The sequence below is a fragment of the Pan paniscus genome, chromosome 11, assembly GCF_029289425.2.
Source record: "Pan paniscus chromosome 11, NHGRI_mPanPan1-v2.0_pri, whole genome shotgun sequence".
In the NCBI taxonomy this organism is placed as follows: Eukaryota; Metazoa; Chordata; class Mammalia; order Primates; family Hominidae; genus Pan; species Pan paniscus.
The window spans coordinates 83884165-83910868 of NC_073260.2; the positions used below are offsets into that span (position 1 = coordinate 83884165).

Here is a 26704-nt window from a genome sequence, read left to right on the forward strand (position 1 = left end):
GAGCATTAGTAAAAAATGGGGGGTAGGAGACAGGAGGAAATAAAAGACACAATGTCAGTCCTTATGTACAATCTCTGTTTATGTGCAAAAACTGGATTAGTAACTGTAGAACAGGAAAAGAGGTGGAAGACAGTTCTTTATACTAGTGTTCTTGAAATAAAAGGTTATTCGGCAATAATGCTCTAAGAAATGTGCATAATTTATTTTGAAATCTAATTATAGCTTTTTTTGGTTTATGTTAGATCTATGAAGCTGATCAAAGTAGCACTTTTTCAGATCAACATAAATCAGTCTCAAAAAGCAATTAAAGATTGATGTTTAAAGCATAAACAGTTTTCAATTTATTGCTTTTATTTTGATACTGCATTTAACTATTTGCATATGCCTCTGTTTACTTTTCTTGTTCCATAGGTTTGCCATCTGCAAATCTGGCCGCACCTAACCTCACTGTGGAGGAAGGAAAGTCTATCACATTATCCTGTAGTGTGGCAGGCGATCCGGTTCCTAACATGTATTGGGATGTTGGTAATCTGGTTTCCAAACATATGGTAAGGCTTGTGTTTGGCTGTGTCTTAATAGAGAGACAAGAGTGTTTCAGAATGCGAGAATGTATTAAACCTAGTGATGATCATTTGATATTTTATAAGGCTACATATAGAAATTTACAAAGAGTTTTTGATGTACATTCGCTTTCTACTTATTCTTAATTAACAAAGACTAATGCAGGCTTGCATTTTAGTTATGCATACCTAAGAGAGCGAGGAGTCTTTATATTCCTAGTGAGCTCTTTGTATCATCCTGAACAAAGCAAGTGACTTTCCCTGTGGTCTTCTCCCTTGGAGGGAATTCAGGGATCAAGTCAACCTCATGCACTTAGCAATTGAAACCTAGAGAAATAGAATAACTTCTGATTTACTTCTTCGCCTGAGCCCAGTTCAGGCAGAGAAGCTTTTCTAATGCTATATATACGTATTTTCTCTAGTTAGGGGAAGAAACCCCAAATCTTGTCACTTTGGGATCAATCCTAATCGAGGTTATTTTTGTCTGTTAATTCATTTGTAGAATGAAACAAGCCACACACAGGGCTCCTTAAGGATAACTAACATTTCATCCGATGACAGTGGGAAGCAGATCTCTTGTGTGGCGGAAAATCTTGTAGGAGAAGATCAAGATTCTGTCAACCTCACTGTGCATTGTACGTAATCAGACTGGCATGTGTTTTTAATAGCAAATGATCATGGACGTACCTACGTTTGTTGCTGGGGCACTCTGGGTGCTGCTTAAATTTGTTTAAAAAAGTATATGCAGTGTTTTGTGCATACTCAGTTAAGAAACATTATCAGCCTCTTTTACTTGTTCAATTTCTGCTTAATAACTCTTGATCATGCATGATTTTTCTTTTAAGCTTCTTTTTCGATTTTGAGCTTGTCATTTTGTGCCTTCCTCTGTCTTTTTTCTGATAGAATATATTTTGGGCTGGTTGCTCCCTCTGGTTAATGTTTTAGCTTAAATTTTCGTAAATCAGTTTCTAAAACTTTCTTCCTCTATAAAAGCAATATGATGCTTTAAAGTTATGATACCTAAAGTATTTACTAGCTGTTACAAATGCCTAATTGTACTGTTGATAAAATAAAACCTCATTCTTTTGTTATCAAGTTTCTGTGAGAAGGTAGGATTAGTCCTACTTAAATTACTGAAAATTATTATCACCTGTAGAAAACTTTTATTATTATTGTTTTAAATTTCTGTATACATTGAATCTAAGTTCAAAGATATCCCTCTTTTTAATTAAACATAAGTACATTGTTTTTCAGTATTGTAACTAATACAATATACATTTTGATATTCCAAATTATGGCTTTTAGCATGAAGGCGTATATTCAGTAAAAACTATATAGACACTTCACGTCATTGTAAATTCTGAGCTGGCACGGTATAAATTAATGAGGTTTTACTCTATTTGGATTAGAATTTGGATGAGAAAAACATGAACATGCATGTGTGTAAGTGTGTGTCTGACTTACACACGTGTAGACCCATGGCCATAGCTGGTATCAATATGCTGGTTAACACTCACTCATAGCACACATTCAGTGTGTGATTGCTGGAGTGAATGATTGAAATCATCAGCTGTAATCCTTTATCACTGTTAGTACAATCACTATGCCCAGTGGGTACTAAACTCATAATTTCTCATCATTTTGACCCACTCAGAAGCCTGAAGTCAATGTTATCTCCAAACATATGCAAGCACTTTCAACTGTATGTCCTTAAATCAGCACCTAACCCAAAATTCATTTGAGCATGGTGGAAGGAATGATGGGCCCTGGGTGTGGGGACCTGGGCTGGTGGGAGGAAGGTAAGTGTGGCCCCTGCCCCACTGTGGTCCTTGTAGTGGTTGGTTTATAGCACAGGTCTACAAGTGTGTGTATCTACACATGCATGGACCTTATTTTGTGTAATATATATATATGTATATAATATATATTATATATATTATGTATATATATATGCATATGTATAATATATATATAGGGTCTCCCCAAATTATATTTTAATTGAATTTTTATAGATGAAGTCACATATTAAAAACTTTTGTTTTCCAAAGACTATTTTAAGGAGGCCTGTGAGAGATATTTGGTAAAGCAAACAATTAAACTTTGCCCATTTAAATTTAGTAATATCACATTTCTCAGAGTGAGGGACATAGTCACAACATACATGTGCAGAGTTCAGCTGCACAGGTGCTCAGTTGAGAGGAATGTCACTGGTAACTGGAAATCTTTCCGTAAATTATGAAAGTGAATTGGGTCCTTTTATCGGCTTTGCTTCTTCCTAGGTAGTACTGTGGGAGGATTTACCTGAATACAAGTAAGGGGGTAATATCAGATTACCTGCTTTCTATTAAAAATATCCAAACTTGAGTTTTTTTCTCAGTTTCAGGTTAATATCTGTATGGTCACTAGGCTCTGAAAAATTGACCTTATCTGTCATAGTTTAGACAAAGAGCAGAAGCAATAAATTATAAATAATATTAACAACTGGTTGGGTGTGGTGGCTCACGCCTGTAATCCCAGCACTTTGGGAGGCCGAGGCGGGTGGATCACTTGAGATCAGGAGTTCAAGACCAGCCTGGGCAACATGATGAAACCCCGTCTCTACTAGAAATACTAATATTAGCCGGTCACGATGGCAGGCGCCTGTAATCCAAGCTACTCGGAAGGCTGAGGCATGAGAATCGCTTGAACCTGGGAGGCAGAGGTTGCAGTAAGCTGTGATCGCGCCACTGCACTCCAGCCTGGGTGACAGAGTGAGACTCTGTCTAAAAAAACAAAAACAAACAAACTAAAAATATTAACAACCAAGATAACCAGTGCAGAGACCCCACTCAGAGGGTTTGTCTGTTCCCTGGCTACAATACCTTAGATTTTTTTCTCCTCTTGTTTGATGAACACATACAGTCAAGAAGCAGTGCCTGAGAGGGAAGGGCCACTGGATTAAACATCAGGATTCAAGATTCTTGTTCCAGATCTGCCTTGCTCAGTAACCTTGATGAGCTCACTTAACCTCATTGCACTTTGGTTTCTTCATCTGAAAAAAATGATGCTATTAGATCTCAAAGGTCTTTTCCAGTCCTTGATTTTGTAATTACCAAAGCCAGACTACATTAAAATGAACAGATGAAGGATTTTAAATACCCTCACTTAGGATAAGTACTCTGTTTAAAGATTCAACTTGATAATGTTTGTTTCCCCAAAGCATAAAGTGCTTTATATCTAAAGTTGAAATAATCCCTACTCTGTCCAGGCTTAGATTGGACCCCAAACATTTAAAAGATCTAAACATTGGCATCTAGGATCCTAGCAAAAATGGACAACACTATCATGAAATGTGATACTTTCAAAGAGTATTTACTATTGACAATCAGTAATAAATGTTGATTTGTTATATTTATAATAATTCATCATCAGCAGCAACATTTATTGCATTGATCAGTTTGATCTGTTTTCGAAGTTATGTGAGATCAGGGCTTCAGGCAAAATTTTAAAAGTCATTTTTGTTATTTAGGAAAGAAGTGCTATCAAAAAGTATTCATTATTTTATTATTTTGAGTTTTTTTGGTGATGAATCTGTATAATATCAAGATACAGATATTAGAAACCAAAGTCAACTTCAAATGAACTCTTTCCGCTGTCAGAAATCTCTTGGATCTGTTTGGAGCTGGTTTTCACTTATACTGAATAGATTTGAGAAATGACTGTAATGCAGGGGTCTTAAGTAGAACAGAGAAAGGAGTCTCTCTGAAGCTCTCTTTGGGGAGTTACATCCACCCTGATGATGATACAAAATACTGATGGATTCCAGAGTTTCTGATGATGTGTTTTTCTAAGCCAAAACAATGGTTGAGTAAAATTCCCTGTCAATGACACAGACATCTCGAGATGGGGAGAATTCTGAGCTTTCTGATGCTATTAACTCTCTCTTTTTCAATTTAGTTGCACCAACTATCACATTTCTCGAATCTCCAACCTCAGACCACCACTGGTGCATTCCATTCACTGTGAAAGGCAACCCCAAACCAGCGCTTCAGTGGTTCTATAACGGGGCAATATTGAATGAGTCCAAATACATCTGTACTAAAATACATGTTACCAATCACACGGAGTACCACGGCTGCCTCCAGCTGGATAATCCCACTCACATGAACAATGGGGACTACACTCTAATAGCCAAGAATGAGTATGGGAAGGATGAGAAACAGATTTCTGCTCACTTCATGGGCTGGCCTGGAATTGACGATGGTGAGTAACTGACACTTTTGTATGTGGGGAGAAGATAAAGTCTATCATTCACCTGTTGACAAAATCATGTATACAATAAACCATCCCCCAACCTAGTGGCTTAAAACTCCATTATTTAATGTTGCTCATGGATCCGTAGGTCAGCGGAGTGGTTTTATTTTGCATGTATTTATTGTGGAATTCAGGGTCATGAAGCAGCAGCTACATAGGAGATGTGCCTGTTATGATAAGTGTGGAGTGAAAGAGGACAACTGCAACGATGTGAGGCTTCCTAAGGCCTAGATTCAGGGCTGGTGCACTGGACTGTCTCTTCAGCTTATCTGCCATTGGCCAAAGCAAGTCACAGGGCCAAAGCCAAGTTAAGGGGCAGGGAGTTGTACTCCTCCCAAGAAGGTGATGAGGAAATCAATAATTTTGAACAGTTATCTGATACACACTGGATTAATAACTACTCCAGGATGCTTGGGTATCTTATGAGAAAAGGGTTATTATTATTATTTCCATCACTGTTGCAAGTATTTAATGAGATTTTGTACCCACAATGGCAAAACCCATGCAAAACCGCAAGCACAGGAACTGTGTATGGTTGGCTCGTGATGCATTTAAGATTTATTTTCTAGCCTCTTACCTAATTCAAAAAGGAGAATTCTGGTTTCTCATCCCTGGATGAGAAATTCGTGTCTTGGACTGTTTTGCTTACCCGGGCTGACTGAGCTGAGTGATTCTTTTATTGGCTCCGGAGCTGTTTTCCTAGGAGTGGTAATAGTGCCTCTCTGGCCAAAGGCTAGGACTGCAGAAAGGATGGCTAGCATCAGGGGTCTACTCTGGGCACAGCAGGAGCGTGTCAGTGTGAGCTTCAGGAACAGTGGGACAAGTGTCATGCATTTACCTGCTTCAGATGCTGTCCTTCAGTGGAGTGTTCTTACCTACTCAGTCTCATTGCCCAAATGCTTGCTACCAATGTGGTGGCCAAGGCCTGTGTTTGGATGTTGGGAGCTGTACATGAATAGAGTTCCTCATCAGAGTAGCTCTGAGTCAGTCAAAGTCATGCAAAGATGACTTGGTGGAGAGAAGGGAAAATAGAACCCTGGGGAGACTTGTAAGGCAGGGGCTGCTTGGGCCGCATGTACCTGTGTGGCTCCCAGGGCCCCCCCACCAGCAAAGGTGATCCAAGCAAAGCCATCTCTGCAAAACAATAAACAAGAATGCAGTCCTTCTCATTACATGATAAGTTCCTATTATTTTGCTCTTCACTAGACCTCTTTTTAAATGCACAAGCTTGCTTAGTATATTCAAAATGTGATTTGGAATATGTGTTTGATTTATAAACAGTAGCCCTTCAGGAGCACATAAAACAAGCAATATTTGGATGCAATACCCAGACACCCCTGGCTGTTGCTGTCTTTTCCATTAAATCTTCCTCTTAATTGAGAGTTTAGCTGCTTGGCTATGGTTGCTGCAGTAAATCCCTAGCTTGCAGTGTGCAGGAAGTCATGTTTGAGGGAATAACAGCTTCACAGTTAAATCCAGAGACACTGATTTAGGACAGTAGCTTTTTGCTTGTTCTTACATAAACTTTTTATTTCTGAATAATTTTAGATCTGTAGAAAAGTTGCAAAGATAGTATAGAGCGTTCACAGACTTATCACCTCCCCAACCATTGTTAATATCTTACATTACTGTGGTACATTTGTCACAAATGAGAAACTAATATTGGTACATTACTAATAACTGAACTTCAGACTTATTTGAATTTCACCAGTGGCCCTTTGAAACTCTTGGGGGCAAAACTTGATTCAGAGTGAAGGTCTGCAGCGAAAAGCTGTCAGAAGTGGTCTGAGTCTTTTGATATCAATGCACAGTACTGTTGGTGTAAAGCCAGTAGCTTCTGTTTTGGAAAGGATTTTGATGTCTTTCCTTTTGGACATTTCTATATGGTACTGATATTTGGTAGAGCTGAACTCTTCTTATCCATGTGGCCTCATTTTCATTGATCATTTCTGTTAGTTTTTACTTAGCTTGTGATGGGGAAGAATTGTTTTCTGGTATAAGAATAACTTGGTGTTTCTCAAACATTCCCTTTAAAAGAAATAATTATTTATAAAAAATACAACTTAGGCTAAATTTTATAAATATGTTTCCTCCCCTTCTTTCTTTCCATCTTCTTGTTCATGAATTTATTAGGTCCTTAAAATATTAATAACTGCTTTCAGAAAAGCCCGTTTTTTGGTTCTCTTTAAGTATTTACTTAAGTGTCAGCTATCAAGGAGTAATAAATGAAAGTGGAAATGAAGGAGACTTGGCCCAGGGTGACAGTGGATATAAATGGCCCTAGTGGGCCATAAACCAGTGTGACCGATTAGAGATTGACCCCACTTGGCTTGGGAAATAGAATCGTTGTGGGTATCTATGAGACTCACAACCATAGCACACAGACAATGACCTTTCTTAGAATTGCTTCCTTTCTCTATTAACCTCCTTTAAAACTAAAGAAAAATAAACAAATAGCAAAAAAAAAAAAAAAAAAAAAATCCCTGCTTGTCTAAAGTACTTTCCAAGTTAACAACAGCAGGTCAAGTTTGGCTTTATATTCCATTAATATTTCTACTATTATCATATGATAATTGATGAAGAAGTTTAGCTCTCACAAATATTTTTTATAAGAAATTTCAGCTACTTTCTCCCAGTTGTTTTGGTAAGATCCCCCCCTTCCCTTTTTTTATTTGTTATATTGGAAGTTTCCTGGCTTACAAGGAAGCAGGCAGCCTGGGCTCACTGTGAAGCTAGTTGCGTTTCCATACAGAGCCATAATTAATGTGACATCTCTGGTGTCGCTTAGCGTATGTGCACCTCATTCAGCTTAGAGCAGATTTCTGCTCGGGCGCGCTGGCTCATGTTTGTAATCCCAGAACTTTGGGAAGCTGAAGTGGGCAGATCGCTTGAGCTCAGGAGTTCAAGACCAGCCTGAGCAACATGGCAAAACCCCTTCTCTACAAAAAAAATACAAGAATTAGCTGGATGTGGTGTGTGTGCCTGTAGTCCCAGCTACTCGGGAGGCTGAGGTCAGAGGATTGCTTGAGCCTGGGAGGCGGAGGTTGCAGTGAGCCATGATCGTGCTACTGCACTCCAGCCTGGGTGACAGAGCCAGATCCTGTCTCAAAAATAAAACGTAAAAAATAATTTTTAAAAAAGAACTAAGATTTCCATGGGATGGTCATTTTGCTTAGGAACTTGTTTTTGAAAAGAGAGAATAAAGACTATTGAAAGAAACTGAAGCATAAATAAACCAAAAGTCTCCAAAACAAAAATTGGTGAAGAGGAATGGACCAATTGGATGTAATGACAGTCCTCATAACCTTTACTTCCGCTTGGGATGCAGACACTAGACGAGGTGGCAGACACCCTGTTCTCTACTTGGAGGAAGGATGGGGAAGTTCGACCTCAAGACAGCGGCAGCCCAGTCCAAGGGGGTGCCAGTCACAGCGTGTGAGGATGTGAGGCAGGCATTAAAAGAGAGCGGCCCAGCAAACCAAGATCCCCGTGTAATGTATCTTGAGAGTGCTGGGCCTTGCAAACTCTGCCATTTCCCCAGCCAGCAGGCTAATGTGGAACGACAGGTGCTAGCAGATCTTCAGATGTCAGCAGGACCCCAGACACCAAGCCAGCGCCCTTCCCCATCTGTTAATCACTGGTAGCCTGGCTAGTAACTGAGAAAGAGAAAAGACCTTCCCAGACTCCAGATACTAAATCGATCACTTTGGGTCCCACATTTAAGAATTGAACTTAGCTCTGGTTAGTTTGGGATTGTGTTTAAGGCAAAAAATGCAAACTTTCAGCTTCAAAATGAAATCTAGAAAACCATGATGTTTCTCTTCCAGCACACGGAAGAGCACAACTTGTGACAATCAGACTACAGGAGTTTTATGTTACTTTTGTTTTCCATCATGTCTTTAAAATCGATTCAGTATGAGAGATCTTCCCTGGTTCCCAGAACAGTAGCTTCCTGCCCCTTGTTGCGCATTTGAATCAACTGGAGACTTTTTGTCACTATTTTGTTTGATTACATTTTTAAATACACATTCCTGGGGCCTAGCTTTAGCAACTCAGATTCTGTGGCTCTGGGATGAGAGTTGGGCTTTGGCTTTTTTTGTTTTTAAGGTCCCTAGTGATTCTAATGAGCAACCAGGAGTGAGCGTCACTGATTGGAGGAGAACTCTGAGCTGTGTAACATTTTTCTGCTTTTGATTGAGTGACAAACAATCCTTTGGTTATTTTCAGCTGCAGATAGAATCTCAATTGAGAAATGGCACGTCCCACCTGAGCTAGAAATGAAAACTCTGGATTTGAGCTCGTGTCCAGTCTCCTGTCCTCCCCAAGTTCAGGCTGGCAGTATGGGGTCAGGGATGGAGTTTGTTGAAGTTTCAGTGTCCCTGCTGCCCAGGTGAAAGGGGGTGGAGAAGGAGATGACAGGGTAGTTGGCTCACTAGTGGCTTTGTGCTCTTGGAACCTGGGAATGTTCAATGCTGATGTGCCGACTTTCTTTCCTGGATACCTTTGTGGGCTCTTGGAGATTTCTCTCTCTGTATTTCCCATGACATGAACAAATGTGCCTCTGCTCCAGCTGGCACAAGCAACTGCTAACTCCAGGAAAGTACTTTATGTTGTTGGGGTCCCTCAGCAGGACCTGACTCCCCACAAAGACTTTCTCCTGTGCTGCCTCTGGACTGCAGGGGACACTCATAGTCTCTTGTCCCCTAGGTGTACAGGTCAAGCCAAATGCCACCTATACCCCATGGCTGCAGGTTTCTTTCACCTTCTCTGGCAAGGGTCAGGCCTTGTCCTCTGAGCCATCCGTTTGCAGAGAACATAGTTCAACTCTCAGAGTGGTTCCGTGGAAGCCCCTTGGTGGGGCGGTGTCAGAGCAGCACTTCCCTAAAGAAACTTCTTTATAAATCCTTCCTTGTTCTCTCCTTCCGGGGATATCTTACACTCTCAAGGTGAATCAGACATTTCCAAGGACATGGGTCCAGTTCTCAGCCAGTTCCTTTGTGATTTCTGCCTCTGAGTGCCTCACATCACTTTGGTATAAGTTACTGAGGCAGGAAGAGTCTCACTTAACATCCTATTATGCTAGAATCTAGGGATTTTGAACAATGTGCCAGCTGTCTTTGGAGGTATGAGAAACAGAGGGTCCTGGGCTACCCCTTGCAGCGAGTTGTAACACTTGAGACAACATAGACCCTACCTCTTAGGAAGGTGGCAGGGGTGGGGTGCAGGATGGTGGGAATAAAACACAGCCTCTTGCCCATATAACAAAAGACACCCTAGCCAACCATAAAATATACAAGGTGGAGAAACACTTGGCTGCTTATTCCTGTCCCCTGTTCCTCTTTGAGGTTGCCTTTATTCTGGTTGTAAGACATCAGCTTCTCATTCCCAGGGATGTCCCTGCCTTGATATTAGGCAGGACCCAGATGAAGGTATGCAGAAAATATAGGCAATGGAGGACAAAGACACCTCTTTAAATCTTCTTTCTTGTGGAAGCCAGGGAACAGAGACTATTAAATGGAATAGGTGGAACCTCTAAGATTTTACTTCTAATGAGATAAACTTTCACTTATTCTCAATTCAAATGACTCATTCAGATCTGATGTTTGAACTTGGAATCCTGAGCATAGTTAGCCTCCACTTTCCATATTATTTAAAGAGCAGCTTTGCTGCAGTGGGAAGGGTTTGGGTTTTGAACTCAGATCTGATTCAGTCACAGATCTGAGTTCCATCCTCCATGATCTTTGCGGCTTTGAGCAATTTTCTTAACACCTTGGAGTGTGAAGTGTGACTTTCCTTCTCCATAAAGTGTAGGGTTCTAGCCCCAAGTAGAGGCCATCTGCCTGTCATGTGTCAGCCCCAGCTTAGAAGGTTGCCGCCTTGAGGCTGAGCATATCTGAAGTGCCGATGCAGTGCCTGACACATGATAGGCAGGTGCTCAGTGTTATTTATCCTCTCCTTAGGTAGGCATTGAGAGTATGATAAAGGAGGCGAACATTCCCCACCTCCCTTTGTGTTTATGCCCTGTAGCCATTAGGGAGCAGCTTTCTACCCAGAAATGCTTTTATCTCAGACTAACTCTGCCCTTCCTTATTCAGAAGCATGGGCTTGCCCAGAAAAAGGATCTTGAGACTCTATCATTTTACTACCTGAGCTTTCTAGACTTGGCCCTTGATATGATTTGGCTATGTCCCCACACAAATCTCATCTTGAATTGTAGCTCCCATGATTTCCACGTGTGGTGGGAGGGACCTAATGGGAGGTAATTGAATCATGGGGTGGATTTTTCCTGTGCTGTTCTCATGACAGTGAATAAGTCTTATGAGATCTGATGGTTTGATGAAAGGAAGTTCCCCTGCACACACTCTTGCCTGCTGCCATGTAAGACGTGTCTTGCTTCCCCTTCACTTTCTGCCATGATTGTGAGGCCTCCCCAGCCATATGGAACTATGAGTCAATTAAACCTCTTTCCTTTATAAATTACCCAGTCCTGCATATGTCTTTATTAGCAGCATGCAAACAGGCTAATACAGCCCTTTAAGGAGAAAATTAAGTCAAAAATTTGACCCACCTTTCAGAGGGTGGGTCAGTCTTAGATCTTTCTGCTGTCTAAGCTCTTTTCCCCCTTCTCCTTTTCATTTGGAATGTAGCCTAGAAATGTGCTGTTGGGGACAAAACCAATCTCCTGTCCTTTCTTCTTTTTTGTAGCTATGGTCAAAGATACCCTGACTCCAATATTTAGGTACCTGGCTATTACTTTGTGTTTCATTAAAAAAATTGTCATTTTTTTGCTGAGTGCAGTGGATCCCTTGAGGCTGGGAGTTCCAGGCCAGTCTGGTCAACAAAGTGAGACCCCGTGTCTATGAAAAATAAAAAGAAATAAAAATAAAAATTGTCGTCCTTCATGCTCACTGAGACCTTTTGACTGTGGTAAAACTTCTCAGTGAGTTGTTAAATCAGGGCTTCTCGAACTTTAATGCACATACCAAACTCCTGGGGACCCTGTTAAAATGAAGATTATGATTCAATGGATTTGAAAATGGGCCAAACTAATGTATTTCTAACAAGCTCCCCGATGATGCCAGTACTGCTGGTCCATGGATCATACTTTGCTTAGTGAGGATGCCCTGCAGAAGCTGGAGGGGCCACTGGAAGAACTGGTCAGGCATCCATCAAGATGTCCTCACTGACTTTCCCTGAGGATATCAAATAGTAATAACAATACAAATATAGAATAGATGGTGCACAGAGATGCCCTTTAATTGGTTTTGGCATAAAGTTGGATGAATTCAATATGTGGCTTAAGAAGGCTAGGGAGAGTGAATAAAAAGTAGAGAGAGCAGTTGCAGGCACGTACACACACACAGGGTGGGGTTATCTGAGGAATCTTCAAAAGTTCTCATGTATCCTATTTAGCTTACCAGCCAAAAAGAAAGACTTGTCTAAGATGAAATTGATCCACTGTATGTCAGTCATTGAAATTCAATCCTCCATATAAAAATCCCTTCATGAACCAGAAAGTGTACATGGAGACTGAGTGGAGATTAGAAGTGATGAAGGTTTCTTTTTGAGTAGAATTTGAGGCAGAAATTAATGGCAGAGAGATCACTTATGATTTGTTGTGAGGAAGAAACCTGGAGCCTTTGTTAGCATTTTCTGATCAGATAGCCCAAGTTGCAACAATTTTGGAGGCCAGATAGTCCTATAAATGTGAACATCACGTTGATGCAAAGTAGATTCTGTTTAGAATCATTACCCAAGTGATTTAACCCTTTGGCTTGGAACAAACCTAACCAGAGCACCAGATGATAAAATACCCTCGTTTTAAAGCTTACCATTCTTTAGGCAGTACATAAAGAGTGTCTGTATGGCCCACTCATTCAGGAAGAATGTCACAGCTCAAGAATGCTCATTCACACAAGCAGTGGGAGTCAGTGACTTGCGCTTCCTAATTCGGGAGCTCCTGTCTCCTATGCGAAATGCGCGTCAGGAACAAACTATAAATATTGGAAGAGCTTTTCCCACAGCTTCTCCTTCCGTGCTGTTTTATCGAAAGATTCATGACATCTGGATGAACTAGAGCTCTCTGCGGCACTTAGAATGCCCCACACTGGTGGATTTAGATTTGGTGTACTTAGTCTAAAGAACGAGGGGAGAGGAAATTTCTCCAAATGTTACGCATTAAATAAAGCTCTCCTGGCTTTATACTATTTGTTCCTTTGGTCTTTTGTCAGGACCTATTTCTTGTCCTGGAGGTGAAGGAGAGAAAGTTATGTCTGCTTTTCTGCCTTAAATAACTGAGAAGAGAATGATTTGGCCATACATTCAGAGTAATGATAATTAAGATTTATACTTAAATAGCTCCTTATACCTCAGGAGTACTAATGTTAGTTAATTATGCTTCCCAAAGCTCCTGAGGAATTGCCAGAGCCAATGCTATTATCCTCTCCTGTCTTATAGAAGACTCCATTGTTACAGAAAAAGTGGAGACTCCCACTGCTATATAGCAAATGAGTAGTTCAGCCAGAAAGGAAACCAGATATTGCAATGCCAATTTCAGGCGCTGAGTTCAGCCTGCCCTTCTGAAAGAGAAGAGGAGAAGAACCTGAAAATCAAAAGGCTGATCCCCCCATGAGTGAGAAAATACTGTCGGCAAAGCAAGGACAGTTTATTTGAATAGAACAAATCTTTTGTAATTGCCTTATCATATGGAATTCTTTGAAATATTTTTCAGGATCACATGATCACATTAAATAGAGTCTGCAAATAGAATGGATAGAAAAGTCTTTTCTCTCTCTCTTTTTCTTTTGGTAGAGCATTAGAGGGAGACTAAAAGTTTAAAGGAAGGAAACAGATATGTCTTCCTGGCCTCCCCATTATTTTTTATCTTGTTAGCAGAATGGAAAATGAACCCTACTGTCAGGCTACCTCTCTTCCCACAATATATTTTTTTTTATCCAGCAAACCTGTTTTTCCTGTAACTGTAGAGTCTTAACAGTTGAAATGTCATAAAGATGTTTTCTCTTTCATCAAAATTTACATAAAGTCATAAGATTATTCATGAGCTATAAGTGAGTTTAGAAGATGGAAATAAAAAGGTCCTATTTTAGGTTATTTTGCATGGAATTAGGAGGATGGTGCAGTGCTTGGGTTTGATGCTGTTGGGGAAAGAAGAAAGTGATTCCATCTTTGATGTGTGGAAGACCAAATGCCCTCAGAGCTCATCTGCCTCTTGGAGGTGCAGACCTCACTGGCTCCCTGGGAAGCTTTGTCAGGAGTGCGGCTGTGGCTGTGATACAGTTGCTATCCTTCTTTTACTATTTTTTTCAACTTGTATTTTAGAATCAGGGGGTGCCTGTGCAGGTTTGTTACATGGGTCTATTATGTGATGCTGAGGATGGGGATGTGACTGAACCTGTTACCCAGCTAGTAAGCATGGTATCCAATAGGCAGTTTTTCAGCCTTCCCCCCAATCCATCTCTCTCCATCTTCAGTAGTCCCACCTGCGGCACTTCAGGCTGTACCGTGGACTGGCTACTCACTTTCGGTAATTCTTGACAACATTCCTTAGGTCAAGAACAAAGTAAAGGTGAGTATGGCACCTTAGGATGCTCAACACATTCTTCAGAAAACAGGATTTGACCATCAGATCTGCAGACATTGGTACTTGGCCTTCAACCTCTTTCAGCTGAGGAGGAGTTGCAGCTTACATCCCAGTGAGCTGTGGGGATCATAGACAGTCTGCTGCTTGTTTGGAACTCCAGTGGGTTGAATAGAGTTCCTGGATTTCAATATTTTATTCCACTGTCTCCCAACATGAAGATTTAAGGCTTGATGCTACTTCTTGCTACCTAAATCTGAGATTTCTGATTTGAGGGGCGCTACTAGGATAGCACTCAAGAAATCATAATAACCCTTTCAAAACCCCACTTTCAGGGGCATGGCTCAAGTCAGATACAGCTTCTTTGTCTTTCATTAATTCTCTTCTTCTTGGATTTTTTTCTCATAGCTAGTGTTTGTCTTTCCTCAGTGACCTTTTAGTCCTGAATATCTCCAACAGGGCTTCCTAACTTTAGCATATAACAGTGTGCAACAGTATGTAATGAAGGAACCATTTAGAAATTAGACTTAAAAATGGCAAGACATTTTCAACATCTGACCATTGCCAGAAGTCTAAAAAGAAAGTGATATATTTTTTCTGTCAGCATTTAAAATGATGTTAATAATTACCTTACTGTTGGAGTGAAAATATCATGGGAGGTTTTGCTAAACTAGGAAGTTGCTGGAAGCAAAATACTTGATGAGCTGGGGTCAGCTGTAGTAATGTGACCCTCACTTTTCATAAACATTAGGTCTCTATCCTCTCACGTGCCAGTCTAACTAAACCTTTGTATACTGAGAGGTGTTTATTTGTTGTGGTGAGTAGACCCTTGTCAGACGTAGTGCAGTATGCTTGGGAGAAATAAAAGCAACCCTGTTATAGTTCGTCTCACATTGTCTTTCTGCGAGTTTCATAATCTTACACTAAATTTGGCTGTTGTGGACAAAAGTAAAGTGACAGTACTTGTCATACATCTGGGAGGATGAAGTTAGGAAAAGATAGTGCTTTTCACAAAGTTTAGATACGGCCTAACGGTTTCGCTGGTGAACTTGGTAGGAAAGGCATGCACTGATATGGGTCATAAGACTGGATGGACACTGACCTATTTTTTACTAAATTAAATTAAATTATTTATTTATTTTTGAGTCAGAATCTCACTTTGTTGCCCAGGCTGGAGTGCAGTGGTGTGCTCTCGGCTCACTGCAACCACCGCCTCCTGGGTTCAAGCGATTCTCGTGCCTCAGCCTCCAGAATAGCTGGGACTACAGGCATGCGCCACCATGCCTCGCCAATTTTTGTATTTTTAATACAGATGAGGTTTCCCCATGTTGCCCAGGCTGGTCTTGAACTCCTGAGCTAAGATGATCCACCCGCCTCGGCCTCCCAAAGTGTTGGGATTACAGGTGTGAGTCACCACCCCCGGCCCTGGCCTATTTTTTAGATTATGGGCTAACGTCTTTATTTACGATTGGACCCCAAATCCCATTTTTCCATACCTAACATTTGTTACAGTGAATAGATGTGATGTTCTTGGATCTTCCTAGGGGCTTCGTGTGGGTAGTGTGTTTGGATGTTCCTGTTCTGCAACGTGGCAGATTAAACCTGTATGTCATTCATAGTCACTGAGGCCGTTTAAATGTGTGGCTGAGATAAATCTGGCTCTGAATCCTCAGTCTTGTCACTTTCTTATGGAGCTGTAGGTGTGAAAGCGATGGTGACCACAGGCCCTTCTCTCACATGCAGGGGGGGTCTGTGGGGGCCTGAGAATAAATCAGTGGCCAACTCCTCCCAGGCTAAGGAGTGAAAGCCCCAGAACCAGAAAAAGCCCTCAGTCCTGGGCAGATGGAAAGGATGTGGCTGGGAGTGTCCCCGTTTTAAAACTTCTAAGGAATCCTCTTAGTTCCTGACAGTCTGGGATGGTTGGCCACCCTACTGCAAATGAAGACCCACATACTTATATCCAAATATTTAAAGATTATAAATCAAATCAGTGAATGTGAATTGTGAAATAGAGTGGGTTCCACCTTCCTGCAAGACAAATGTATAGTTATGATGACGTGGAAGGCTGGATTTGAAGTTGAAAATCTCATATTGTGTTGAAAGGCACATCGGGAAGAGGGACAAGTGAAATCTTCTAAAATAATGGATTACTGAGTACTTTGAAGACTGACTTGCTCTCTTGGGCTTATAGAATCTTTCCTTCAGCAGGGGTAGTAAATTCCCATGGTGAGGGGGACTCCATTTGGTCTAGGGCTTTTGTAAAGGGAAAGGACTTCAGAGGACAACTGAGTCCCCTGCAAGTGACATCAGGAGGGCAGCCACTGGGACTTCTTGCTGCTGCTTTATTCATTGAGTTAGCCCTCAAACTACAGGGCAGCTTTCAAGACTCTTCTCAGAGTGTTATAACAGCTATAAGCAACCCTGACAAGACATTCACATATGATAACTCAAAATGAGTTTGAATTGGTGTTTGGGATAATAAAATTCTTCAAAATATGATTGAAATTTACTGGAATCAATGACTTTGCTTACATTGATACAGTGCCATCATATGTGGCTGCACAGGGTGTGCACTGCACAATTTCCCATCACTTGTGGCTGCACAGGTGCACAGGGTGTGCACTGCACAATTTCCCATCACATGTGACTGCAGAGGTGCGCAGGGTGTTCATGGCACAATTTCAGGTGATGCTATTCACATGGACTACAACATTAAAGGCACCCCCTAGAGTTGTGCGAAGCATGCACTATACAGCAGTATGCAGCATCCCTGGATGGAAGTGCGCAGCCATTCATTTCATTTTTTTTCCCTGCTAAAATAGATATTTTTCTAGTTGAAATGCGTTACAATTCTAATTTGAACACTGGGGCCACTTTTATTTGGTTCTTCATTTAGACTAACCTTGATTATTCACTGGGGAATGCATGAACAGAAAATTGGCTCATTTCGCTTTACTTTAATGGCATTTTCCTGCTAAGGGTTCAGAAGTGAAATGAAAACTGAGTAAGCTTTATGGTTTACAAGTTTTACTGTTTCACATGGCAAGTGAGGACTAAAAGCATAGGAAATAGCTTTGGAAATTCATTTTGCAATCACTTAAATGTTAAAACAAAATTTAATTTCATTTCCAAGTAGACTTTCATGTAGAGACCCAGTTAGCTCTGATTGGAGAATAAGTAGCAAATGTTTTTGTTACCAGTTCTTGTTGATGCTGAGTTAAAAAAAATGTTTTTGGCAAGTCTCATAGGAATACCTTAAAGCAGAATATTCTGATCATCTTGGTGACTGCAGAGCCATCCTCCAAAATTAAATTGATAACTTTTACATTTCTCTCTGACATACCATTTTTTATAACTTCTTACACATCAATGATTTCAATAGAGGAAGTACATTTTATTTTTCTTTGTTGTGTTAGGGCTTAAAAAAGGTTTCTTCAGCCCTAGAAACTCCCCTGAAGATAAGGTGGAGAATAAAATTGTGCTTTAGATAGCATTATGCAGGGTGGTTAATAACATGCTCCTGAATGCAAATGGCCCTGCTACACACTTAACAGTAACCCTCAAACCATCAGAGAATAACAAAAGTGGTACAAAAATTATTTGTCTCTGGAATAAAAATACCGAAACTGCAATGAAAATAGCCAGTTGTATAAGAGAAACAGTACCAAAAGAAGAAAAATGGTAATAATTCATTGATTGCTGAAGTTTTTTCAAAGCAATTTGTGATCTTTTTTTGTGATTTCTTTTCTGTTTTGGAGGGATGAAAGTGGGAGAACTGGGGAGGGGAACGGAGTTAATGTGGAACAACTCAAGAACTTAAAGTTTTGTTTACCTGTCCTGTAAAAGCAGTCTATTAAATTGCAAAACTTCAGTGTATGTCTAGCTTATTTTAGTTGACATAGGTTAGTAATTTTTTGACTCCAAAATGCATACTTACAAATCTTTGCTCTGTTTTGCCTTTTAGGTGCAAACCCAAATTATCCTGATGTAATTTATGAAGGTAGCTATCATGTTTTCTACTTTGTATTGCTTTTTCAAAATGTTTGTGTATCATGAAGTAAATCAACTGAAAGAAGACTCTTCTAAGCTCAGTTAAATTTACACTTTAAGCATTACATAGGCCAAAATAGTATTTCAAAAAATCATTCAATATTGATGGCCGTTTTCCCTTGACATTTACAGTGCCTGTAAATAGCACTTTCTCTCTCATACCCTGTTCTTGGAAGTAGTAAATCCATTCCGTTGGCTGTAACAGACATCATATTTCCTTAATTGGGAACTAATTACCTGTTTAAAAGCCATGGCTACCAAGAAAAGGGAGGTATATCAGTTTCTGGCTATGACAGTAAAGCCAATTCAAAATGATGTTTCTTGTATAATGAAGGTGTTTGGCTCACAGACGGGAACCTCAAAGGTAGGGCTCGATTTAGGGTTGGTTAAAGCAGCAGCTCCACTATGTCATCTGGGACCCAAGTTCCCTTCATCCTACTCTCTTTTTCCCACCATGCCAGCTTCACTGAAGGCTGGTCCCCTTGTGGTTACAAGAGAATGTGGCGGGGGAGCTGCTGCCATTCACAAGGATGGGAGAAAGGGAAGCACTCCTGAAGGCGTCCTCAAGGAAAGAGAACTTCCGAAGAGACAAGAGCCAAGCCCTCTTTGTATCCAAGTCAAGACCCAATTGGGTCATAGTCCATTCTTGCCCTTATTACTGCTAAGAGGGATGGATTATCCCTTCAGTAACTAAATTCACCCCCAGACTTTAAGTCAGCTTCCCCAAAGGTGGATAGGCTTAACCCCTTGAAAAAAAAAAATGGGATTCTCTCAGGAATGTGGAAAGAAAGAAACCAAAGTCCACTATATTAGCTTTTTTTTTTTTTTCCGAGATGGAGTCTCACTTTGTTGCCCAGGCTGGAGTCCAGTGGCGCGATCTATGCTCACTGCAACCTCCGCCTCCCGAGTTCAAGCGATTCTCCTGCCTCAGCCTCCTGAGTAGCTGGGATTACAAGCACGTGCCACCACACTCGGCTAATTCTTATATTTTTAGTTAAGACTGGGTTTTACCATGTTGGCCAGGCTGGTCTTGAACTCCTGACCTCAGGTGATTCACCCACCTTGGCCTCCCAAAATGCTGGCATTACCAGGGTTAGCCACCATGCCCGGCCTATATTAGCTTTTGATGGAATATCGCATCTCTCCTTTGCTGTTTTGATCGAATGCCAAGGATGTTTTCCTAGGTGTGAAAACCCATATTTAACAGATTTCCAAGCCAGCAAGCCACTGTTTGGGGAAGTGGAAGGCTACATTTCAAGACTTGCTTTAAATTTAGGAATGATTAAAAGATTGATTAAAACATTATATTTATATATTTTCTGTAAAATATTCTGTTCCTTAATTTTATATTTATATATAGATTGATATTTTATTTTTTCTATAAAATGAGCCTGTCTGTATGTTTATTATATGCATGTGTATTTAACCTGAGCTAATTTTAAGTTGGGGAATAATATTGTCTCTACCTGCTTTTGCATGTTAAGCCATATTTCTTCCAAGCTGTGGTTTGGTTGATTTTTTGCATATGATTTGTGTGTTGTTGTGTTTGTATTTGTCTTGATATGGTTTAAAGGAAGAATCTCTCAAATTGTTTCACAGAGAAATACGTTTGAATTGTGGTTTTACATCTTAAAATTACATTTTTGACCCTTTCCCAGTTAATTCAAGACTTTAAAAATGTCATCTTCCTGTTAGCCTCAGATCCCACTTTGGATCTTTTGGCCAAAATGTCATGATACTAAACTATAGACACTTGAATGATTTAAATTTTGCAGATGTAGTTGGCTATAACATGAAGAGGGAAAACTAAACAAATAAATGATATCCATTAGTGTTTAAAATTAGTAAGTTTTAAGATATTCAAAAGGAAAATGATGAGAATGTGGTTTTGGTATTAAGAATGAAACAGCAAACACATAGAAAATAGATTTTTTTCTGTTATTTTTTATTCACAAAGGAACACATTGCTAATAAAAATACAATTTAAATTGGTTGCCCTGAGGCCAGCATGATGATTCTACCTGGAGAAGTTTAGCTGGGGCTGCATTAACAAGGTAGCCTCTTCAGGATGGAAATTGAAGGCAGTGTACCTATTTAGAATTAAAATACAAACATTATAAACCTCATTGTTTGCAATAAGTTTACCAAGAGTTTTCTGAGACCTTTTATATGCAATATTGCTAATAAAAACTTTGACAACCCCTGAAAAAAAATCAGTCATTATTTCTATCCTGACCCATGTAGACTAAAATTGATCCAGAAGGCAGCAACTGCATTTGCGACTTGGTGAAATGAGAACAGAGCGTTAACAATTCTAAGTATTGTGTGGATCTACCTTTTAATCATTCTGAAACTGAAATATTGGCAATTCAGAACTCTTCAAAAAAGTTTACGTGTGGACCCAAGTTTCATACTGATGCTTGTTCCACATATTCTCTTACGTCTCTGCCCTTTGTGCAAATAAGTTGCACCTGTCCTGGAAATCAGTGTTGCTCATTTCAAATCTGGCGTCACGTGTGAGCGCTGCCATCTTCTTGCCTTCACCTGGTCATGTAACTTTCCTCCACTGATATCCTTCAGCTGTAAAACTGGTAGTTATGCTCTGTCTCTGAAGACCTTTCCGGGTCTATAAATCTATGACACGTAGATGATCGATTCCCTGTCGTACTTGTTTTAAATATGCCATCCATAAAGGGGTATATGCTTATGTGCAAAGAAAAATCCCTGAACCAGGTTTGGGGCTGACCAACAAGACAATGATGTAAAGGTCTGGGTTGAATAAAATGTGGGCGTTGTGCAGTCTCAGCGCTGCAGTGGATTGAACTCAGCAGCCTGGTCACGTCCCTCCACAGCCAGACTGTCGGGGGTTTGGAATCTTTGTGATTTGTCTTGCTTCATTCTGGCTCTTACTGTGGCCTTGTGTTTGTTGGCAGCTTAATGACAACTTCATGTTCTTCCTCATTTCCCCTTTGCCCATTTAAGATTATGGAACTGCAGCGAATGACATCGGGGACACCACGAACAGAAGTAATGAAATCCCTTCCACAGACGTCACTGATAAAACCGGTCGGGAACATCTCTCGGTGAGTGGAATAAATAGGTGTCTGAATTGGTTCTGAGCATTTTGGATGCTCCGTGTTAGAGGAATGTAGCTGCTTCAATAAGACACTTTTATTGTTCAGATATAAATAGGGTGTTAAAGGTTGGAAGAATTAATAAAAGGCTTAACAAAAGTGATAAAGGTGTTATATGGCCTTTGACTTATTTGCTGCTTTTGTGCACCACTTTTAGTTGTTAGTGGTTCCTATTTCAATTATCTGTGCTTTAGAAGGGTATCACTAGAAGAGCAAGAAACCAGCTTTATCATTCAGGGACTACACCTTCATACCTGTCTCCTTAAATTTTTAATATAATTTTGACTGCTCACTAGATGTAGGGAATCCAGTAGCTTCTGAAAGGGACTGGCGGTGGAGGGGATATAATCATATGAACAAAATTAAGATTAGTTGTTTAGAATTCATCAGAGACCCTGGAGGTGAATATTAGCACCTCAAATACAAATAGAAGCAGAGCAATGCAGTACAAGAGATAGAAGTGGAGGAGCAGATGTTTTGTTCCTTGTAGCTGGGACACTCTGAGGAGCCTTTGTGGGGCAAGTGACTTTTTGCATGGCCTGTGCAGGAGGGTTGGGATTTTGACATACAGGAATGGAAGAGAAGGGCATTTGGGGCATGTGAACAGGAGCTTGTAGGTGGAGAAACATCGTGAAGGTGCTTGATTGGAGGGTAAGGTGTGTGCAGGACAGCAGGGTTGGAGATACAGATTGTGGCCAGGTTGTAGGTCTTGACACAGAGTCTCAGGTGTGTAGATTTATGGCACAGTGAAGAGCCATTGAAGAGGGAAGTCACATGATCCCAGGGGTCTATGGTCAGTTGCTCTGGTCTGAACCCAACAACTTCCTCCAGTTGTTTCTTTTCCTCACTGTCATATGCACACAGAGCTTCCTGTGAGCTCTGCCTCCTTATAAATTCCAAATCTGTCCATATCTCCTCACCTCCACTGCCATGGTCACAGGCTAACCCAGGGGTTGGCAAACTATGACCCATGGGCCAAGTCCAGCTCACCACCTGTTTTTGTATGGTTTGCAGGCTAAGAATGGTTTCTACCTTTTAAGTGGTTTAAAAAAACAAAAAAGAATGATATTTCATAACACACAAAAGTTTTGTGAAATTAAAATTTTATTGTCCATGAACAGAGTGTTACTGGAACACAGTCACTTGTGTTCATTTACGTACTGTCTGTGGCTGCTCTTGTGCTCCGATGGGGGTGGAGTAGTTGCAGCAGAGACCATATGGCCTGCAAAGTGGAAAATACTTACTTCTGGCCCTTTACAAGGAAAGTTTGCCTCAGTTTTTCTTTCCTGCATGACCACGCAGCCTCCTAACCCATCTCCCTCTCCCACCCTTGTGTTTCCTGGTCTTTTCCCACACAGCAGCCAGAGTGATCTTTGTAAAGTGCAGATCAGATCATTTTTTTTTTGTTATAATTCTCAGAGTCCTCTCACTGCAATTGCAATAAAACTTTTCATATGAAAGCCACACTCTTCATGGTGGCTTATGAGCCCTGGGTGACCTCGTCCTTCCCGAGCTCTCTGACTTCATCTCCCACGCTCTACTTACTGCTTGCCACCTGCCTTTTTCACGCTCTCTCCAGTGCTCCAGTCCTGCTCCTTGTACTTGTGGCTCCCCATCCCAGGCATTTGCTTCCTGATGGCCATGATGTGGCTTCAGCTAGGTGGCCAACATGCAGCCATTGCCCACTTCCATTTTCTTCTGAGCAGTTATCATTGTCTGGAATGACCCCATTTATTTGTTTGTTTAATGTATTTTTCTCTTCCCTAGATTCTTTAGTAAGACTCTTAGTAGGGGCAACCTGGTCAGTGTTTTTCACAGCTGTCTTCTTAAGCCCTCAGAATACTGGCTGACACCTAGTAGGCACCTAGTACATTTTGCAGACTGGCTAGACTTGCAGTGAACAGTATAGGGCAGAGGAATGGGAAAGGGGTGATCCATTAGGGGTTTGGTGGAGCAATAGACATGTGATATATACTTGAACCAAGGCCACGAGAGTGGAAATGGGAGGTGCATAAACAGATGCAGTGCAACTGCAACTTTATGCATATCTAGTGTAGAGGTATGCATGCATGCACATGCACACGTGTATACACACAAACGCACATGCTTCCGTAGATGACTGTATGCATTACATTGAAATAGCAAGAACAAATACCAAGGTAAGTCAACTGGGGAATGGTATCTGCTTCCTGCCGTATGCAATCATTTTAGTTTTTAATTATTATACCAATCCACTTAATATTTCTTGGTGTAAGAAAGTTGTTTGTGTACGTAAGAAATCCAAGCAGCATGTATTAAGCCCAATTACACAAAATTATATGTTGACTTTAGTTTTCTGGGTTTTTTTTTTTTTTTTTTTTTTGAGATGGAGTCTCACTCTGTCACCCAGGCTGGAGTGCAGTGGCACGATCTCGGCTCACTGCAAGCTCTGCCTCCCGGGTTCACGCCATTCTCCTGCCTCAGCCTCCCGAGTAGCTGGGACTACAGCCACCTGCCAGCATGCCTGGCTAATTTTTTTGTATTTTATTTAGTAGAGACATGTTTTCACCATGTTAGCCAGGATGGTCTCAATCTCCTGACCTTGTGATCTGCCCGCCTCGGCCTCCCAAAGTGCTGGGATTACAGGCATGAGCCACTGCACCTGGCCTTCTGGGGTTTTTAAAATACAAATGATAAATTTAGGCACCTGATTGGCATATCGCCATCTATAGTATAGTTGCTGGAAGGCAAGATCAGTGAGTTTGTATATTATGACTTTGCGGAAGGCTCCTAAAATCTGTATGAGAGGTGCAATATTGTGTTTTGTAGAATTTGTGTGGTTCAGATATTTTATATATAAAGAGTTCTTGATCACAGGAGGGATCATTAGATTAGAAGAGTTTGAGAGCCAAGAAGCAGATACAAAAGTTAAAAATGTTTCTGGTCCAACAAGTGCTCTTCCGGCATTTTGTTGGATTTGCAGGGGAGGGCAGATCTCCCTTGTTCTATCCTAAGAAATATCCTCAGATGAAAACTAACCCATCAAGCAGCCAACCAACCAATCAAACAACTGACCAAACAAACTCACCCATGCTCATCTCCCGTGTAAAAACCACCTCAACACATGCAAGGTACACAAAATTCTGTATTTCTCAATCTGATTTTGAGGAAGTTATTCTTTTCATTGTCAAAGGCATCCTTGTTTACGAAAGGATTTAAATTTAGAATGGCTTCAGTAGCTTTAAGTATTTGTTTACAGATCCTTAGCTGCTTTTCAGCAGTAGAGCCCACTTCCCATTTTCTAGGTTGACTTACACATTCTATAACTAGCAAGAGAAGCCAGGGCAGGCATTACTGTCTAATGAAGAAGCAGAAGCTTGGATAAGTGAAGCATCTGTTCTAGCTGTCATGACTGGTAAAAGCAAGGTGTCCTGTGAACGCAGGGATCTAGGACTCCTAAATCCCAGTTAAGGACTGTCCAAAGCAGGGAAGAGACTGTACTGTGGTACTGCTGCATGGTTGGGGAACTTTCAGGCCAAGTCATCTAACCTCCCCCATCGCAGTTTTCTTATTTATCAAATGGAGTTTGACTTTGTTTATTTAGGTATTCTCCATCTATCTGTAGAAGTCTGCAATTTAATAATAAAGAAACTTATAGCTAAAATACTATGATCTCTTTCCCATGAAAACATTAGTTAGAAATAAAGATTTTTAAAAAACACCCCAAGTCATGAGGTCAGCTTGAGTGAAATGGTTACGTTTATCCATAATTAGCTTTGTAGGAGTTGCTACCATTCTGTTTGTATATAGGCTGCAGAGACGGAGTTAGATCTGTATTGGCTGGGCACGGTGGCTCATGCCTGTAATCCCAGGACTTAGGCTGAGGCAGGCGGATCACCTGAGGTTGGGAGTTCGAGACCAGCTTAACCAACATGGAGAAACCCCGTCTCTACTAAAAATACAAAATTAGCCAGGTGTGGTGGCACATGCCTGTAATCCCAGCTACTAGGGAGGCTGAGGCAGGAGAATCACTTGAACCTAGGAGGCGGAGGTTGTGGTGAGCCAAGATCGCACCATTGCACTCCAGCCTAGGCAGCAGGAGTGAAACTCCATCTCAAAAAAAAAAAAAAAACTCTATACTCAAACATTTGCAGAAGCGTTTTTGGGGAGATATACTCACAGTTAAAGTACCAGAGAAGAGAATGATCATTACTTTTGCTCCACACCGGCCAAGAGCTTTGTATGTCTTCTTTTAGTGCTCTGTGATTTATTTAATGCTCTTCTCATCTGACATGAAAGATGGTGTCCTGGGATAATTAGCCGTATGTTTTTATTTTCCTGCCTTCATTCTCAACCACATGCTTTGCAGAGACAGTGTAGTGGATAAATCACAGGATTTATACTTGGGCAGACTTGGTTCCATTTCCAAGCTCAGAAGGTGTGACTGTGAGCAGCTTACTTAATTTTTTTGTAAATCTTAGTTTTTTCATCATCATCATCATCACAGCTAACATTAATTTATTATATATTGTAGTAGATACTGTTCCAAACCCAATATCTGCATTAACTCATTGAGGATTTACAATAACCTACAAAGTAGAATAATTATATTCTCCATCTTACACATGAAGATTATGAGATGCAGAGACGTTAAGTAATTCTGAAGTCATGCAGCTGAGTGAGAAATCTAGATTTTATACTCAGGAAAAACCCATGGTCTTAATCTCTACCCTATAATGCTTCTCACTATGAGATGGGTATATCAGTCAGAGTAAGCTATGCTGCAGTAACAAAACCTCCACATCTTGGGGACTTAAAACAACAAAGATTTCTTTCTTGCTTCGTTTCGTGTATTGGCTAGGAGCTCTGTTCAGCCTTGTCCTTGTTCCAGGACTGTGGATGACAAAGCATCCACATTTTTAAAGGTTAGCCTTTTTCTTTATGACAGAGATAAAGAGCACTGTGGAGCAGGTGGAGCAGGGTTCCTCAACCTTGGTACTATTGGCGTTTGGGGATAAATAATCCTTTGTTTGGGGAGCTGTCTTGGGCACAGTAGGATGTTAATAATGCCTGGCCTCTACCCACTAGGT

General features: G+C 40.7%; 1 protein-coding gene across 20 annotated transcripts in view; it reads left to right on the top strand.

Annotated features, from left to right (window-relative positions):
• Positions 1-26704, top strand: part of NTRK2 (neurotrophic receptor tyrosine kinase 2) — a 544938-nt gene that overhangs the window by 55024 nt on the left and 463210 nt on the right. For all 20 annotated transcript variants that reach the window (XM_034967489.3, XM_055091983.2, XM_055091981.2 and 17 more), the window contains 5 exons: positions 412-548; positions 1063-1195; positions 4497-4802; positions 18416-18451; positions 21484-21584. In XM_034967489.3, coding sequence (XP_034823380.1) covers positions 412-548; positions 1063-1195; positions 4497-4802; positions 18416-18451; positions 21484-21584 — 713 coding nt within the window. The remainder of the gene's footprint in view (positions 1-411; positions 549-1062; positions 1196-4496; positions 4803-18415; positions 18452-21483; positions 21585-26704) is intronic.